The 17,755-nt window shown below is 37.3% G+C and overlaps 1 protein-coding gene across 2 annotated transcripts; it reads right to left on the bottom strand.

Annotated features, from left to right (window-relative positions):
- Positions 1–1,345: 1,345 nt before the first annotated feature.
- Positions 1,346–17,306, bottom strand: LOC117381873 (moesin-like). 2 transcript variants are annotated; one of them, XM_033978912.2, is made up of 13 exons: positions 16,964–17,306; positions 8,948–9,031; positions 8,770–8,865; positions 8,327–8,601; positions 7,521–7,604; positions 7,246–7,392; positions 6,734–6,830; positions 6,491–6,654; positions 6,162–6,292; positions 5,365–5,525; positions 5,191–5,283; positions 3,108–3,332; positions 1,346–2,977 (listed from the first exon to the last, which is right to left on the bottom strand). In XM_033978912.2, the coding sequence occupies exons 1-13, from the start codon at positions 16,973–16,975 to the stop codon at positions 2,813–2,815; spliced, it is 1,734 nt and encodes a 577-aa protein (XP_033834803.1). In that variant the 5' UTR covers positions 16,976–17,306; the 3' UTR covers positions 1,346–2,812. The 2 variants fall into 2 exon arrangements, with proteins under 2 accessions (XP_033834803.1, XP_033834804.1); XM_033978913.2 differs by lacking the exons at positions 8,327–8,601; positions 8,770–8,865; positions 16,964–17,306 and having other exon boundaries at positions 8,948–9,006.
- Between the last annotated feature and the right edge of the window lie 449 nt (positions 17,307–17,755).

Genomic DNA, 17,755 nt, shown 5'->3' with positions numbered 1-17,755 from the left:
TTTCCAATGATGTTTCATGTGCCTAGGAGCTTGATATTTCCTGTTTATTCTTTTGGTTAAGGGCTGTTAGTGCAGTTTTAGTTTTACTGAGAAGTTCTGCTCTCTTTTTGTAATGAAAGACACGCCCCTGGTTGTGTGGTCACATTGTGACAGTTAGAATGGTTGGTGAATAATTTCAACACATTTAAGGCCACAACATTAAGCAGAAGTAGGCTGTGGCCCACATGGACCTCTAACAGTCCTGAGGGTGCTCTGTGACTTTCTAGTGATGGGTCTGTCCTGTTGTCTCTATGGAGACAGATAAATCAGTGGATTCACTGTATGGCATTATTATTCATAGCATCTCCATGGAGACAAGCAGGTGACTGACCTTCCACCAGTATAGGCAGATAATGCATTTGTCAGCCGGCTAAAACATTCCCCAATGTTATCAAGAGGTTTAACAAATGTTTAGATGATTTCCATTTGAAAACAGAGAATTTCTGATAATAGCATTTTCCCCTTCAATTATTGCTTTGAATTTTTCATCCCCCTGTCTCCCGGTGTGTCCACAGCAGAGACAGTAGTGGAGTACATGAGGCTGCAGTGTCCAGTGTGAGGTTGAACATTGAGGCCTAATACAAAACATGCTGCTGGAACGCCATCTTGTGGTTAAGTACTGAACTACAACTTTTGCATTTTATTGAATGGAGTAACTTTTAGGGTACTACTGTACTCTGTCAGTTATTGATACTACTGTACTCTGTCAGTTATTGATACTAATGTACTCTGTTAGTTATTGATACTGCTGTACTCTGTCAGTTATTGATACTACTGTACTCTGTTAGTTATTGATACTACTGTACTCTGTCAGTTATTGATACTACTGTACTCTGTCAGTTATTGATACTCTGCATCTGTATTGGCGGAATGTTCATCAGTTACCATGGTGACGCAATGCACACATTAGCAAACACAGGCAAAAAAGTTTTACGTGTATTTGAAAATTCAGGGAAAAATACAAAATGGATTTAAAGCACACATTTGAGGAGGCTGTGGTGAATATGAGAGTTCATTAATATGAGAGTTGGTCCTGTGGTGTTTGATTTTCAACAGGAGTGACACTTATGATTGTAATTTGATATGTGAGACTTGTTTAGCAGCACAGATTATCTCACCTGCTGTAGTTCCAACCAAGTCAGCTCTTTCTGGTCAAATTGTGTTAAAATAAAGGTCAGATTAAGTCTACTTTGAGTACAAGTGTCTAACAGAGTAGTGCTTCCAGTTAGCTTCACACCACCAGGGAAAGTTGATGACATCAGCAGCAAAGTATCAATAACAATAGATGAGGCAGGTTCAAGACAAATAAGCAAATTTTTCTTTTATTCAATGAGAGAAAGCAGAAGGAACGATAAAAAACAAAATCATTGAGGCACTGTATGTTACAGTATAGTGTACAATGCTACAATGTCTGTCTCAAATCTATTTTGGCTATTTAATAGGCACTATTCTTTTCTTATCAAATCTACAACACATCTGTAAATTATAACAACAGCAGGGAATGATATTCATTGTCATGAATTATATTCTACCAAAATGTTTCTTTTGAGATAGCAAAATATAGTACAAGAATAATTCTCACCATGTCTTTGAAACTTGCAAAATAGTTATTTTTCACATATACAAAATATCACTGAATGTGCAAAACCTGGTTCCTTCTGCACACACCAGAGGAGCACTGATGAACTCACGTGAATACTGTTTAGATTCAAACAATGTGAAACCAAACTGTTCATGACCCAAGATAATAAAACCAGTTCAAATGCAAGTGGCTTTTATTTTTACTCATACAAAACAGCCTGATACTGTGTTTTAGTAACTAAAATTTTCAAATGCAGAAATACACAAAATGAAATACTGTTTTTATTTAAGTCCATAATAAATCTGCCCTTGGAGACAGCAGTTTTTGAGTTAATAAACCTTAACAGGCATTTCCAGTGCATCCTTAAAATCTGAATCTTTGTCAATGTAAAGAAAAACAATACCAAATATAAGCTTTGTCCTCTTTTCTGACTTAAACATGGCCACCATTTTACTCTAAATGTTTCTGTCACATTATCTCTGATTATCTCCCATGGCTGAAATGATTATGCTTAATTATAAAACTAACACATTTAAAGGCATAGGGTATGCCAAATTATTTGGTTAATTTTTCAACATTTGAATGTTTAACACTGAAGTGCACAATAAAATGTGACTAATGATAAAAAACAATGAAACATGTAGAAACAGAGCTAACTGAAGCTTTAATGTCACTTTGTGACAGGGATTTAAATACTGTATGGTTTATGACAGACTGCGGCTACAATCAGAAAAATAAAATAAATGAGATCTAATATATTGCCCTCTCCACAGTCGTACGTCTGTATTTAGGTCAATGTCTTATATTAGCACAGTGCAATGAGGTTTGATGCTGGGACATGTGCCTAAATGGTTTATCCAGCAAGTTCAGTCAAATTCAGTATTTACAGCAGAAGAATTGAAACGCACTTTTTGAAATAATTTGGTTTGATTAACAAATGTGTTTTAATTGTTTTATGTTTTTTTTAAATAATGGTGTAGGCCAAGCACTAAAATGTAACACATACTCCAAAATAGGAATAACACACAGTATGTCCCTTTTCAAACAGTGACTCGCCTAACTTCAGACAGTGGAATGATAACAGAATATCTCAGATCCATATTTGTACATTGCTGTGGAGATGTGTGGCCACATGTTGATCTGATATGTGGGGAGGAGACAGGACTGCAGTTCAGGCAGAGCAGGTGCACATCACATGCACTCAAACTCATCGATGCGCTGCTTGGTGTTCCCGGAGCGGATCTGTCTGAGGGTCTTGTACTTGTCCCGTCCCGCCTTCACGTTCTCTGCGTGGATCATGTCATTCACCGTCTTCTTGCTCTCATCTCGAGCATTGGCCAACTCTGAACTCAAAGCCTTAGGACAAACAAATCATAGTTAGTTTAAGAATTTGTCATTTGATTAACCCAGCAATTAGAAATACAATACTAACATGGTTATTTATTAAAACGCATTCATGTGGTGTGTAGTTAAATGAAATTCTCACCAGAAGATGCTTCTGCAGCCTCTCGTTCTTCTCAGCCTCAGTCATGCGCTCCTCTTCGCTGCGGTCTTTGTAGGTGACTGCTGAGGAGAACTCTGCACTGGCCTCAGCGCTGCTCTCGTCATTCTCATCATGGTCATTCTCCGCATTGATCGGCTCGTGAGCGGTCAATACTTTGTTCTTCAGCTCTTCTTTGGTCTTCTCCAGGTCCTCCTGCACCAGTGTGGCCTGAGTCAAACAAGAAACAAGCTCACATCAGAACCAAGAAACACACTGTAATGTTTGAAATGTGCTTGTGTTGTGTTTCTTTTTGAAATGGAAGTGTCTATGATGATTTTTATCAGGGATGCACCGATACTAATACTGGTATTGAATATCAGCATCGATAATGAGAATTTTCTGGATCGGGTATTGGGTCCATGATATCGGTTCAGCCAATATCCTGGTTGGGCCTCTAACTGGATCTAATAAGACTATTTATGGGTTGATTTTGGCCTAAAAATTCTTGCTCTGTTGTTATTTGAAGAAGAAATGACATTTACCGGTACATAACACAGTTGGATCTCTTGTGTTATAAGTTAACTGTATTTTAAGGAAATAAGTGCCATTTTCATTCCATACACTGATATTTGTTAATATCGGGACTGAAAAAACTGGATCCCTAGTTTTAATTTGTCTACTGTTCCTAATGCCTTTTTGGTAATTTTGGCACAAACTACATAAGTTCGCAGCTTTGTGGTAAAAAATGTATATAGTGTGTCCCGGCTCCAGTTGTCTCTATAATATTAAGTGCGTGGTGATGTCACACACCTCGGTGTTCCTCTTACCCCCCAAACGGTGTTATCTGCTGTGCATTCACGTTGTCTCTACTGATTTGGAGTAAAACCTGTTTTTATATGTCATATGTAATTAATTATACCTGCATTTTTAGATAATTGTAAACACACAAACAGATTAGGCTTGCTTTAAATTAAGTAAAGGCTTGTTCGTTATTTTTGTAAGTGGTTTTCTGAACATTTTTAAGAGGCTTGTCTGTGATTGGACAAAACCTGAAATATTTCCATAACCTAAAAATGGAAATAGCACATTGTGAAGTTACATAGGAGTTTACATATCCCAGAATAGATTCATCTTACGCTTGGACTGCAATTAAAAATGTGTCTTATATGCAGAACAAGTTTGAGAAGAAAACCCAAAAGCATGTGACGATTTTCTGTATCATATTGAGTGTTACTATACGACTGCGTGAGGTTGATAAAACGCTATATAAGACAAATGCATTATTATTATTAAAATGTTCACATGTTTTCCTACTATTGTAAATCTAAATACATACTATATTCATTGAGCTTAACTTCTCCTGTTTCAAATTGTTCATGACCAGTGTATCTGACATATGGTTCATACTTTACAAAATTAGCCTTTGAGTAACAGTGGAATGTGATCAGGATGCCAGTAAAATGCGCAACATGGAAACCATCGTCTATCACACTCAGAGCTTTCCACAATCCAGCATCATAATGAGGTAGAACAGGATTTCCTCTGCACAAAGGCAAACGCATGAGTCACTGTGGGCTGGCACATATGGCTTTGACCAAAATAAGATGTGAGGCTTCAACCCTCCCCCTAAAACACAGGGCAAATCCTGCTACCAGGAATTACATTAGCTCTGTGGTAGGCAGCAAATACCAAAACTAAAGCTGACTTTCCCTGGCTGCTCGCTGCATCATGGCTGAATTATTATTATTATAGTGTAACAATATCATTTAAGGGCACTTATTTTCCTATCAGATCAGAGCAAGGGAATGGTTACCAAAATATAAGGCTTAAGTAACCTGGCGTCAGCTAGGCCAATATTCCAGTGAGAATATGCGCTGTAATATTGGAATGGCACTCACTGAAATTGCCCAAGAAGACGAGGGACTTTCAACAAAATTTTAACTATTCGTAACATTGTAGCATGCTACAATAATAAAACAATATAGTTTTGGCAGGGGACTTCTAAAGCAGTCTGGTAATTCAATAAAGTAAATGCATGCTGTTGTTTTTCTCATATTCTTTTCTCTCTGTTGTTGGAGTCACTGACCTTTTGTTGCCACTCACTAGCCTCCTCTTCCTTCTTCTTCTTTGCATCTTCCAGGAGGGAGATCTTTGACGTCAGATCTGCTAACTCTGTCGCCTAAAAAAGACAAATAGAAAAACTGCATCAATACAGAAGCTCATAATTCACATGGACATAGTGAGTGGATTTGCTACGGACCAGGTGTTCTTGGTTCTTCATCTGGTTTTCGGACTGTTGCAGGAGGGTAAGTTTGGCCTCCTCTGCCCTCCTCAGGTCTGTCTCCAGTCGCTCAGCCTCCTCTTGAGCCCTCTTTCTCTCCTGTTCCAGCTCCAGGGCCTTGTGCGTCTGTTCCTCCAGCTCTACTCACACACACGTCCATTACGATTAGGTTTCCATGCTTTTTGTGTAGATTACATTGACTTACATTCATTTCCTGGAGACTGAGCCTAACCCACACTAATTGCCTAACCTTACCCAACATTGACCTATTATAAGCATAACCTGTTATTGAATTATTTTTAAAAGAATATTTTAACAGTGCATCAGGAATTTGCTAATCTGTGCCTGTGAAGGTCTTGGTTGAGGTTCAAGAGTTGTGCAAAATATGAATGGACCATAAAATTAACCAGAAATTGCAGAAATATATCTTTGTAGCTGTTTCTGTTCATTTAATTTTTAATAAGCTTTCATAATTTTAAGTTTTGATTATAGACAATAATTAGTCAATTATAATACTATCAGTTTTTCAATATATCTCTCACCTCTAATTTTAACCCATATCTGAACTTTAAACCATCTTGAGCTAATAATACAGGATTTGCCTCATGAGGATCTGATTTTTGTCCATATATAGGAGGCCAGTCCCCATGAACTGAGTATGTATACAGATTTTAGTCTCTACAATGTAATAAATACCCACCCACTGAAATAACACACTCTAAACATAGGCAGCATTGTGTGAGTAAACAGGCACCGCCTTTGTTGAGGGCTCCCACCTTGCTGGGCCTTCCTGGTCTGCTCCTCGATCTGTCTCAGCCTCTCCATGAGCTCCTCCTTCTCCTTTTCGATTTTTTCCTTTTCCTTTTCTGCAACTTCTCTTTTTCGTTTTTCATTCTCAAGCAGAGCCCTGTACAAAAATAATGCATTAAAGTAAACTTACAATGGGTTCATTTGCATGGCCAGTAAAATCAGATGACTAGAATAATCAACCCAGTAAATGTCATTTTGGTGTGGATTTACATGCAAAAGAAAACAAAAACAAACAACAAAAATGATTGATTAAAATAATTGATTGATTAATTCATTTTTAGAGTATCTGTCTTACCTCTCCATTTTCTTGAGGTTCTTCTCCTCTCTGGCCTGGGCCTTCATCTGTTGGACTTCTATGGTGTCAGGTTTGCGGCGGCGCATGTACAGCTCGTGGTTGCCCATGCACAAAGCCAGGATGCGCTTATTAATACGCAGTCTTGGAGCGTAAAACACAAAGTCCTGAACACAATCAGAAAATATGAGTCACTTTTATGGCATTAGTGAGTAATATGGAATATCTAGTGTAAAAAGTACTTACAGGTGCCTTCTTATCAATTGGTTTAATTACAAACTTCTTGTCATTGAAGGAGATGTTCCTAATTTCACTCCATGGAAATCCGATTTTTGGTGTCATTCTTTTGGAGACAAAACACAGAATTGAGTATTAGTTATTAACATTTTATACTTAAAATGACATTAATAGGTTGTGTTCACAGGACATCAGTATAGAATCTTTATAGTTTAAAATTGAGATGGTGGACAGGTCAGAAATCTATGGTCAGATTGCAGATTTGTTGATCTGGTTTATTGTTAATATCTCAGTAATTACTAGGCTACAAAAACAAAAATCTCAGTTCAACGTCTTCTTAGTTAGAATAAATAAACAAAAGTGTGATTATTTTTCACAGTAGCGTCAGAAAGTGGTGCCATTATTCAACCTCAAAGATGTGCTTGTTGTCAGATGAAAATACTTTAAGCCATATGATTAATACAATGACAAGTTTGAAGAGCCAGCAAATAAAACTAGAATGTGAATGTAATTTTACTTACTTATCATTCTGTTCATAAATGTTGAGTCCCAAAGCGTCCACTCCCAGCCACAGCTCTGTTCCTTTCTTGTTTTTGATGCTGAAATAGTTCACTCCATACATCTCAAGATCCTGAGCAATCTTTAGATACTCCATCATGGACTCCTCTCTGTGGAAGAGACAAAATCATTATTTTCTACATCAAAAAATAAGCTCCATCTCAATTGTTATAATGGAGAAAACAAAAAGCACAATAAATAAACTGGAATGAAAGATAAAAATGTGCATCATTGTTACCTTAGCATGCCCTTGTGTTCCTCATGCCAGACTTGAATCCTTTCTTCCCACTGTTCCTTGTTAAGTTTGTGCTGGTCCAGTACTCTAGAAAAGAAAAAGAAAATCAATGCATTGTTTTATTTTTCATTGACTTTCAGATCACTGCATTCTATTTGTGTGCTGATCATTTCAATTAGAGACTGTATTACCATAAAAATATGCATATCAACAATAATGCACAACAACAATAATTTTCCCTAATCTTTATTAAATATTATAAGCCTGTGCATGAGTTAATGTCATTTTGAGAAGTATTCACCGTCCATATATTTTGTTTTCAATTGTTAATTGCTATCACAATGTTGCTAATAAAATGTTTTACCACTCTATAAAATGTTGAGTCATGAGTGATGTCATATAAACCACAGCAACTGGCCTTCAATGTGCAATTGTTTGTCTAAAACTGTTGTGGTGGGGCTGGATAGATAATAGAGAATATTTCTCATGAGAACTGTACAACATAATCAATACTCAAATACTTTCTTGTGCCCTTTTTTTGGCAATTCATTAAATACAAAAACCTCTAAATACTTCTTGTACTTAGATTTATTTGTATTTCAACATATAGGACAGGGCTACTTCTTTAATGTAGCTGTTTTCTCAAACACATACACTTTTTCCCACCCCTTTTTTTATTAGCTCTAAGGCTCTAAATAACAAAATACAAAGCACATGAATTGTGGTAAAATTGTGTTCTGGCTCTAAGAAAACTGGGCTATGTATTTAATGCCACATTGCCACCTCTAAGTACATAGACTGTGAGTTACCTCTGAGGGAGTAGATTCTCACTGGACAGGTATCCCGGGGTGTGAACTTCCTTGTTGTAGTCAGCGTACTTGGCCTGCACTGCATATGAGGCCAGGAGCACAGCGGTCTCCGGGGGGCAGTATATGTCGTCATTGAGGATTCCCTCCTTCACCTGCAGAAAGAACAGTCTCTGTGTGGCATCCTGGATCAGCTCCTCAGACACATCCTCAGGGAAGAACTTAGCCCGAAACTTGAACAGCAGGGGGCTCTCCTTCCTCACATCCTGGGCTGTCACCTGTATAACAGAGGAGTTAGTGAGTTTAGTCTAGGCCTTATTTGAAGGGATAATGTACAGAGATATTAAACTCATTTAAAATAGAGATCTTCCAGCTCATTGCTCCTGCAATCGGTGATTTGCAGGAGCAATGAGCAACATAAGTGTGTAATTTGAAGTCAATGATACCTTTTTGTTTAGCTTTAGCCATGTTGAGAAACCCTTTGTGTCCTGATACTGGAGGCCAAAATACCAAACTTCTCGTAGTCCAATGGTTTTAACCACCTTAAAATTAAAAAATAAAAAGAATTAATATATGTTACACAGAATACACACAGATAAATGTGTAATAACACTGATAGCATACTTGGTCAAAGAGTTGCTTTCCTGTTGTGTTTGGCTGAATGGCAAACTCCAGTTCAGCATCCATGGTGGTGACTCTTACACTGATCTGCAAAAACAAGAAGATATCAATATGAATATAAAATGAGGTCATATTTTGAAGTGATATTTGTATTTTAGAATTTCATTTTGCCAGTAATGCATCTCAATGGTCAAAAAGTATTACACATCCCGAAACACTAACTATTCACATTTATTGGCATGTCATGAATATCTTCATTTACACTGTTTTATTGTATTTTATATTGACTGTATGGTAAATTACCTATTTCACATTGTAGAAGCAAATTTAATAGAAAGAAAAGTATGCAATTATCTGTCTTTTAGGTGTCAAAATAAGTTACTTTAGAGGCAGGTTTAGGGAAATTAAAGAACATTTCCAGAAATAACCAACAAGGCCTGTATAAGTGTGAAATATTGCAGTTCAAAACAATGTCTAAATATCTGTGAACACCCACTTAGTCCACTTTAAAGGGGGTTTGACTGTTAATTGCATTTTAAAACACTGATAAGGCCTTTAGCCCCTAACGTTTGTACAGCAGACGTGCCAATCTGGCTCAGCTTGTGCATTGAATTTATCTACAGGAAGTAACCACATCCTCTGGTGGCTGGGCCCTACAAGCCTCCTCTTCGACTGCTAAACTCTGAGCTCTGGGGAGGGTCCTTACATCCTGCCATGTATCAAACAACATGTCAGCTTTTCTATCAACTTCTCTCACTCAATGTAAGCAGACAGATGAAGTCATGATGTTTTTCATCTGTGGCCATCACCAAAGCAACCAACTCTGATTTAAAATGCACATGGCAGGTTTGCATGTTTTTCTAATTATTAGTTGGTTTGATGGGATAGTACTGGTGGTAAATATTTATCAGTTTTAAATAATTGAAGGCAGTTGAGAAGACTAGAAATACTACAAATATATCAGAAGTGGTTCTAAAATGAAGAATACCTCTTTCTATGTCATCCACACCATCTAAAATGCAGACGATTACTTACAAAGAAGGAATTTTTCTGGGAGTTTAAGCATTCATTTAACAAACTATAGGTGCCATCATTTATTTTTATTAGTCTAACCATAATTATTGTGCAATTTAGACAAGCTATGACCTTTGTTAACATAATGGTTGCTAAGTTTCGGAGATTATGGAATTAATCTATGTAATTTGCCTGTGTCCAGCCAAAAAGTAAAATTATAAACTTCACCAAAAAACTAGTCAAGTAATAACATCTTAAGTACAACTATGTTTTAGTGAAATTAGCAGTCTAACCTGTCATATGCACTTCAATATTGATTTAAAAAGGCCACAGAACTCATTCATTTCAGTGTTTTTGAGATAACAGAGCGGGCACCATACATGTCTATGGGGACTTAGCTGTGCACACTGGAGCCCACGCCTGACCTCCACAACAATGGTCTGCATTATGTCCCGGTTGCGGGGCTGATTAGAGTTGCGTTCTTTCCCATTCATGTCAGCAGGACCCCATTTCACGGCACAGGACACTTGCACCTCTGTCACATCCTGTCATCAGCCGAAGTCAGTAAAAGTGAAAGTACACTGCAATTTTGACCTCGACCACAACTCGTTTAGAGGAAAGTAAAAAACGTATTTCCCATGGTTCCATTTCTTTTTGCAGAGCACCAGAACACAAAAGCAGTCGCCTTGCACTGCTTCACAAAATTCGTCCCCTTATATGGTGTCGTCTGACATTTTTGCTGAGTTCAATTCATATGTTTTTGTGTATGAATGCCTTCTGTACATGTTTAACAAGCTTTTGTAGGGGAATAGTTTTGTTTTGGGTTTTTTTAGGTTTATATGAGCAAAAACACATTTCCAGATTCCATTGTGCTCTATTAGTCAGAACTTTAAACTCCAGTATCTCAGATATACAACAGATATAATTGTTAGTGTAACCATCGGACAGTTAAAACAGTGCAACAGTCATTGGTCAGTAAAAATTACCCAACATTCACATAAAGTAAGGATAGGCTACGTTTTCATTTCCTCCGCCAAAGTAGCTAATGCGCCATGAAAAGGGAACTACGGTCATAAATGTGAGCCTTGTTAGGGTGTGTCCTCTACAGCCAGGATTCAGAAGAAGACTATTATTAGCTCCACAGCTCTACAACACCCTACTCAGACCGCTGTGTCATGGCCTATTATTCACAATTCTTTAGATTTGAGTTAAGCTTAGTGCCAATCCAAAAAAAACCTGTTAACTTAATACCAAAAGGAGAACATTAACCATTTATCTATTATACAGTGCACAATTTAAGTTTAGAACACAAGGTATAAGTTTGCCAGGTTTTCCCATGCTGTCTTCAGTGTATGTACTATGACTAAACAAATTTCTGGTAAAACTAAAGACTATGCAACAATTAGCAGACTAAAACTGTTAGGGTTAGGGTGTGGAACTGGAAAAAGCAATCTCGCACAAAAAGAACAAAGTATACAGACATACTACTAAACGGCACATTTCTAAGTGAAAAGACAGTTTCCAGTCAGTCCAAAAACTCCAGCGACCTCTCTCTCTCACACACACACACGCACACACTGTCCTGGTCCAAATAAATCCTTACAATTCTAATAAAATAATTAACCATCATCTGATTAATTATGTTATGTATTATTATGTTTTGATTAGAATAAAAACATTTGTGTTAAACCTTTTACATATTAGTGTTTCAGGGTAGTTAGGTAGTAAAGTAGTAATGGAACATAATCTACTTAAAGGCTTCTACAGTACTGTTGTCCACCTGTATTTAATGCCACTGAAATTTCAAACCCAATAATTAAAGTAACAAAAGAGAAGTGCATCGTGGGAAATCAACCACTAACATTACCAGAAAAGAGAAGTGAAATTCTACACACCTCTATCCCAGACTTTTAACAAGATGCTACATGATTTACATTAAAATCTCACTTCTATATATAAGAAAATACCCAATACATGTTATTAATACAAGAAATACACTTCTTTATTTGGTTAAATATTTCAAAGTAACCATCATTGCTGCTACACAAGTTTACTGGAATAATACTATTTAAAAAGAAAACACATTAATGGCATGTATTGGTTGCAGACTATCATACCGACACAGAATATAAGCCTTTGTTTGCATTGACATCATCAGAAGCCTATAAGTATGTTTATATCTTTTCAAGACATCTTTATTAAACATCACAGGGCTGAATGGATAATATATGTTTATTTATGGCATATGACTGTTCTGTACTTTTAGTAGTATCAAGACAAGAGTCTTGTATCAGTACAAGAGTCATATTATCCACTGAAGGCATCTTACAGAGAACATCATGAGACTTGGATGGGTCAACATTAATATAAACTCAAGTGGATAAATATTAGTGGTGGAAGATTACATAAACTGAACACACTCTTTGACATAAAAGGCTAAATAAAGCCAGTTTTGATCACACATTTTTGTGTTTACCAGCCCCCGAATGTGTCACAGTCTATGGTCATGTGCTTAACACTTTAATAGATTCTTTTACTGCTACTTCCTGGAGCTTTGTCTATATTGTGTGGTTGCCAGGACAACAGGAAACTACTTAGGTGTCTGCTTCAGTTAGGCCACAAACCCCAATGACATCCTATAGTTTCACGACCTATGATTATTCTGTACATATGAGAAAAAAGAAAGGAGAGTTGATTAACCACATAATAAATATTACTTAGTTGAGTTATAATCATGTAGGGATGTGGGCCTTTGGTTGTTTAGTTGATTCATTGGTTGATGGTGTCTTAGTCGACCAAAATTATTAAGTCGACTAATTGTTTTATTTAGATGAAAAGATTTATATAGGACAACAGCATAAAAGGAGCAGTGAGATGAAGATTTGGTATTTTTAGGTGTTTATATGTAAACAGGCAGAATAAACTTATGATTCACAAGACTAATTTATTTATTTAAATAATTTATCATTTATTTAAATACTGTTTCTTAGTTCTGTATTTTCCGGACTAGAAGTTTCACTTTTTTCATAGTTTGTCCGGTGGTGCGACTTATATGTGAAATTATTAAAATATATAATTCGTTACTGTCATGCTGACAGCTGTGCGAGGGTGCTCTAGGCTTGTACCAGTATGACAGCCATGTAGAAGCGGCGCTTCATCTACCTCCGGAGCAGGCAGAGTTGTTCAGAAGCGACACCGAGGATGAAGAATTCAATGTATTTAGTGATTTGGAGTGAGATCGAGACTAAACTTGTTGCTTGTTTTTTTATGTTTTATTTATCTAACTGTTAAAATCTTACATTAACAAACGAGACACGTATTCAGTTCTGTCTATGCTTCATGTAGCTGAATAAATAAATGTGTTACGTTAGCTGATAGCTGTACTGATATTCAGCCTGTTGTTCTCTATTTTATTGTTATTATTATAACTTGTCTTTAAAGATAAAATATCTGTTCTTAGTCTTGGACTTTGTAAAATAAATTTCCCAAAAAAACATGATTTATAGTCCAGTGGGACTATATGTTTTTTTCTTCATTATTCTGCTTTTTTCCCCCGCTGGTGCGACTCTGAAGCGATATATAGAAAATATGGTACTTTTTTCTGTACAGCCTAAATAGTTGTTTTTTGCATTTACTCTCGAGCAGTTGTAGTCTTGTGAGTTCAGTTTGGGTAAGATATATACAGATATCTCCAGAGAAACAGTTATTAACAGTTATTTTAGTTTTAATCTGTCCCTTCTCCCTGCTTTTTATCTGAGTCTAAAGCACTTCATAACTCTGTTAAGAAAAGTGCTTAATAAATAAAGTTATTGATTGGCAGGGCATGTCTTTAATCAAACAAAAATTTCTACTACAGGCCTACAGTGGCCACACACAGTTTATTTGCTGATACTGTTCCTATAGGTAGATTATCTCTATGGACTCAGTGGTGCTTGGATAAACCACACTCAGTGAAGTCTAAACTGGTATTTACTCAATTCACATACAAGTCTTCTATCTTTGTTACAGTTAAACTTGCAGGTTGATGCATGGCAGGATGCAATTTCGATACTAAGGAAAATGTTTGATACTCGGTATTGATTAAGATATCACATGATGATTAAAAATATTTTTAATTTTTGACAAATATTGCAATGATCAGATTTCCATATTTTAAAATAACTATTAAGTTCACCTTTTAATAGGTCAATATAATTCAAATTTCAAATTTGTCAAAATATTAATTACGGCACTACATGAATTCCATGCATTTCAGAGGATATTTTGTTATCTGCAGAGGACATTCCACTGTCTGTGTATTAGTTAAATGTAGCTTTGATTTTTGTTTAATCCTTCAGCCTGAGTGCACTAAACCATACTAAATAACAACAGTGGCTTGGTTAAACACTTAATTTACCAAAGAGGTGAGATGTTTAGACAAAAAACAGGCACATTGCTGTTTATTTGGTGTGAGGCAATAACTGGTACAGACTGAAAAAGCATTAAAAAAACAAGTCAGGCTTATCTATCAGAACTACTGGCCAAGAAATGTCCAAAATCTCTTTTTGAACAAATATCAAAAACATCAAAATATTATCACCTAAGTAGATGTAATTGATTTAATTGTCAATAACTTACCTAATTACCTAGTGTAATGTAAATAAATGTTCAAAGAAAAACTATAGCTTACATCTGCAACTTTTTGTCCATTTTAAAGAGCATTGATATAGCATTACCACTAGAGGCACATGTTGTGTTCAACTTCACAATAATAATCAAACTAGAAAATCAAATATTTTCTGAAAGATAAATTGAAAATTATTGGATTACTTACATTTTTGTTGGAAATATCTATAGCTCCAGAGCTGTTTTGTGGTTTGTCAAGTGCCTCCTGCTTACAAATTGTTAATCTGCTCTGCTATGTGAGCTACAGTCTACTTAAATCCCCCTCTTACATACCTCCAGCTCTTTCCATCTATTTCTGCAATGAAATGTTTATTAATTTGCACAAGAACACATACACAAAACTGGACTGTATATCACTTGTATAACACAGTACTACATATAGACAACTAAAGGGGGAGTATAAGCCTGCTTGATAATAAGGTCAAATAAATCACATTAGCCTATTTTCCACTTCAACTTTATCTTTTAATGCTAAACAAATGATGTGTTGATTGGGGTTGTCAAGAGTACCAGTGACCAGAAACCCAGTTTATATTTTTAATGTTGCAGCATAGCAACAAAACAAGTTCCTAGTTTGTGAATTTTGTTCACTGACAATGGCAATAAAACAGATTCTGATACTAATAAATACTAAAACTAGTGTTAAAATACTAATTTGAAGTTTCATCAATGTGCAGTGAGTGGAGGGGCGTGTTGGACTCTGGTAGTTGGTTTCAAAGTGGAGCATGGCACATCTGAGCAGCCCGCTGAGGGGAGACTGGGAGGAGAGAGGGCCCAAGCGTGATGTGAAAGTCCATATAAGGCTGCAGACGAGGAAATTACCAGAAAGGAACTGATGTAAGCACAGAAACCTTGACTCACTCACACTACTTCCTTGGGAAACAGAGCCAGGATAAGACCAAGCGGTGACAGTATAATCCAGAAAATTGTTTTATTTGGTACAAATAATAATTATGCTACTGCAAAATAAAGACTTGAAACTTTCCATGACGCTGCATTGTTGCAGAGTCAACTTTCACCAGAGATGTTATTTCACTTGTCTGCATAATATTAAGTTCAAACTATGTCATCAAAAGATTGATTCATCATGAGATTGCTCTGAAAATAGTGTTTTGCCTCATTGTGACACAAACTGCAGCCATTTCCTGACTTCACTTTGTGTTTATTTAAGGAAAACCTCTCACCTTCCTCTGACCAGCTATTATGTTCCCAAGAGGTTCCCCCTCAACAACTACAATCACAGCCCATTGCACTGGTTTAGTGACAACCAACTGAACAAATTTACCACAAAAGTATGAAATCTAACAGTACTATACTATACCGAATATTGATCATGTGACCTAAACCAAATTAGAGACAAGACAATGGACGAGAACAATAGCCAGATGACAAGATGATCAAAATATCATATATGACCATTCTATTCATGGGTTTTTCACGATATATGTTATGTATTTTATATATTTTAAGGACTTTTCCCAAATATATATTCATTATTTAGTTATTTAGTTTATTAGCTATTTAGTTTTATTGTTAATTTTTCATCCTCACACCCTGCTTTGTATGCTGCCTTGACTAAAAACAAGAATAAAACACCCTCAGTAGATCTAAATGTTGACACTGTGAGTTTATATATAAAAAGATGAGGACAGTGAAGAGTGGTCTTTGTCTGTAGCCAGCTGTTTTTGTTGTAGCATACGTGAGACATCTTTTCAACAGTGCGTAAGGGGCAGTATTGTAGCCTTCTCAAATCGGTGCTAACTGTGAAATGCACTTCCCCTCTCCCTCCCGGTCCTAACTTTGCCTCCATTTAGAGCAGTTCGGAGCAGCTGGGCTATGACACTTGAAATGCCTCCTTGTTTGACGCTGGTCAGACCTGAGTGAATAGAGCAGAGGCCTGTGAAGCACCAATGAGCAGATAACCAACTCCCACTGCAACTTCTGCCAGTAACTCCAACCTAACTCCATGCTAAATGTGATTAACAACCCTCCCACTAGCAGTATGATCATTCAAGACAATGGTCTGATGGAGCAAATCGTCCAAGAGCTGATGCAACGCTGTGCTGGCGGCAGACACAGAGGCGGGAGCGCCACACACACGCACATAACGGAAAGGAGCTAAACCACTGTATAATCTGACTTTGGGATGTGGCTCATATGCGCTAGTCACTCATCCCACCGCTAACTGTAAGATGGGAAAAAGAGCAGGCCCGGGACAGTCACAAAAGATGAGCGTAGAGCGGTGTGCCCCGAGGGAAAAATCACAGACGCAGCGTTACGCACGAACCAAACACACAAAAGACACGATAATCATGCGCAATAGTTCAACATGGAGCTTACCGTCTTCGGCATCTTTGCGTTTTTCAGTCCGAATGAAGTTTAGAAAAGTTAGTAAAAGTGAGGACCAGTTATGATACTGGGAGAAAACTTTTTCCCATCAGAACAACGGCGCCAGTCTGACACCTCCCGCGTCGCTGAGGCCTTTCAAGCGTTTTGTATCTCTCCAAAAAGCTGCTTTCACTGCTTTGCGCTGCCGGGTGGGTGTTTTTTCTTTGTTCGGCCTGGTAAAAATGGACTGGAGCTTTATTTCCTGCTAACGGTACCCCCGACTGCAAAACCACACCCAGAGCGATGACAGGACAGGAGGCTGAGGCTCCGCCCGCGCGCATCACCGCCATCATGGAGCAGCCGCAAACACTGACCACAAGCAGCGCGGGACGAGCGCAGGGACGAGCGCAGGGACGAGCCCAGGGACGAGCCCTACTCTGAGGAGGGACACGAGTGGGGTATTCAGAGTAATCAAATGATGCCTAGACATAGTAGGTCCTGACTAGTGTCATAACGATGAGGTCAAACTTAAAACATATTGGTTATTACTGCGGGGCGTAATGATCCGGTCTCAGCTTTTTAAGTAGGTCTATCACGGAACGAGCATGTAGGCATTGTGCACACAGTACCCTATTTAAAGGTATGGGTGTAGGCCTGACAGTGAGGCATTACTGTTCTCTCTATTGCGCAGCTTCCTGTAGGAAACAATGAGTGCTGTGTAGAGAACACACAATTCAATTTTCCATTGAACTGTCAGTCTTATAATTAACGAAGAAGGCTGCAGATGTAAGTTCTAATAAAATA

This window comes from Periophthalmus magnuspinnatus, chromosome 14, assembly GCF_009829125.3.
Source record: "Periophthalmus magnuspinnatus isolate fPerMag1 chromosome 14, fPerMag1.2.pri, whole genome shotgun sequence".
NCBI classification, from domain to species: domain Eukaryota; kingdom Metazoa; phylum Chordata; class Actinopteri; order Gobiiformes; family Gobiidae; genus Periophthalmus; species Periophthalmus magnuspinnatus.
This window is presented reverse-complemented; position numbering and strand designations above follow the sequence as displayed.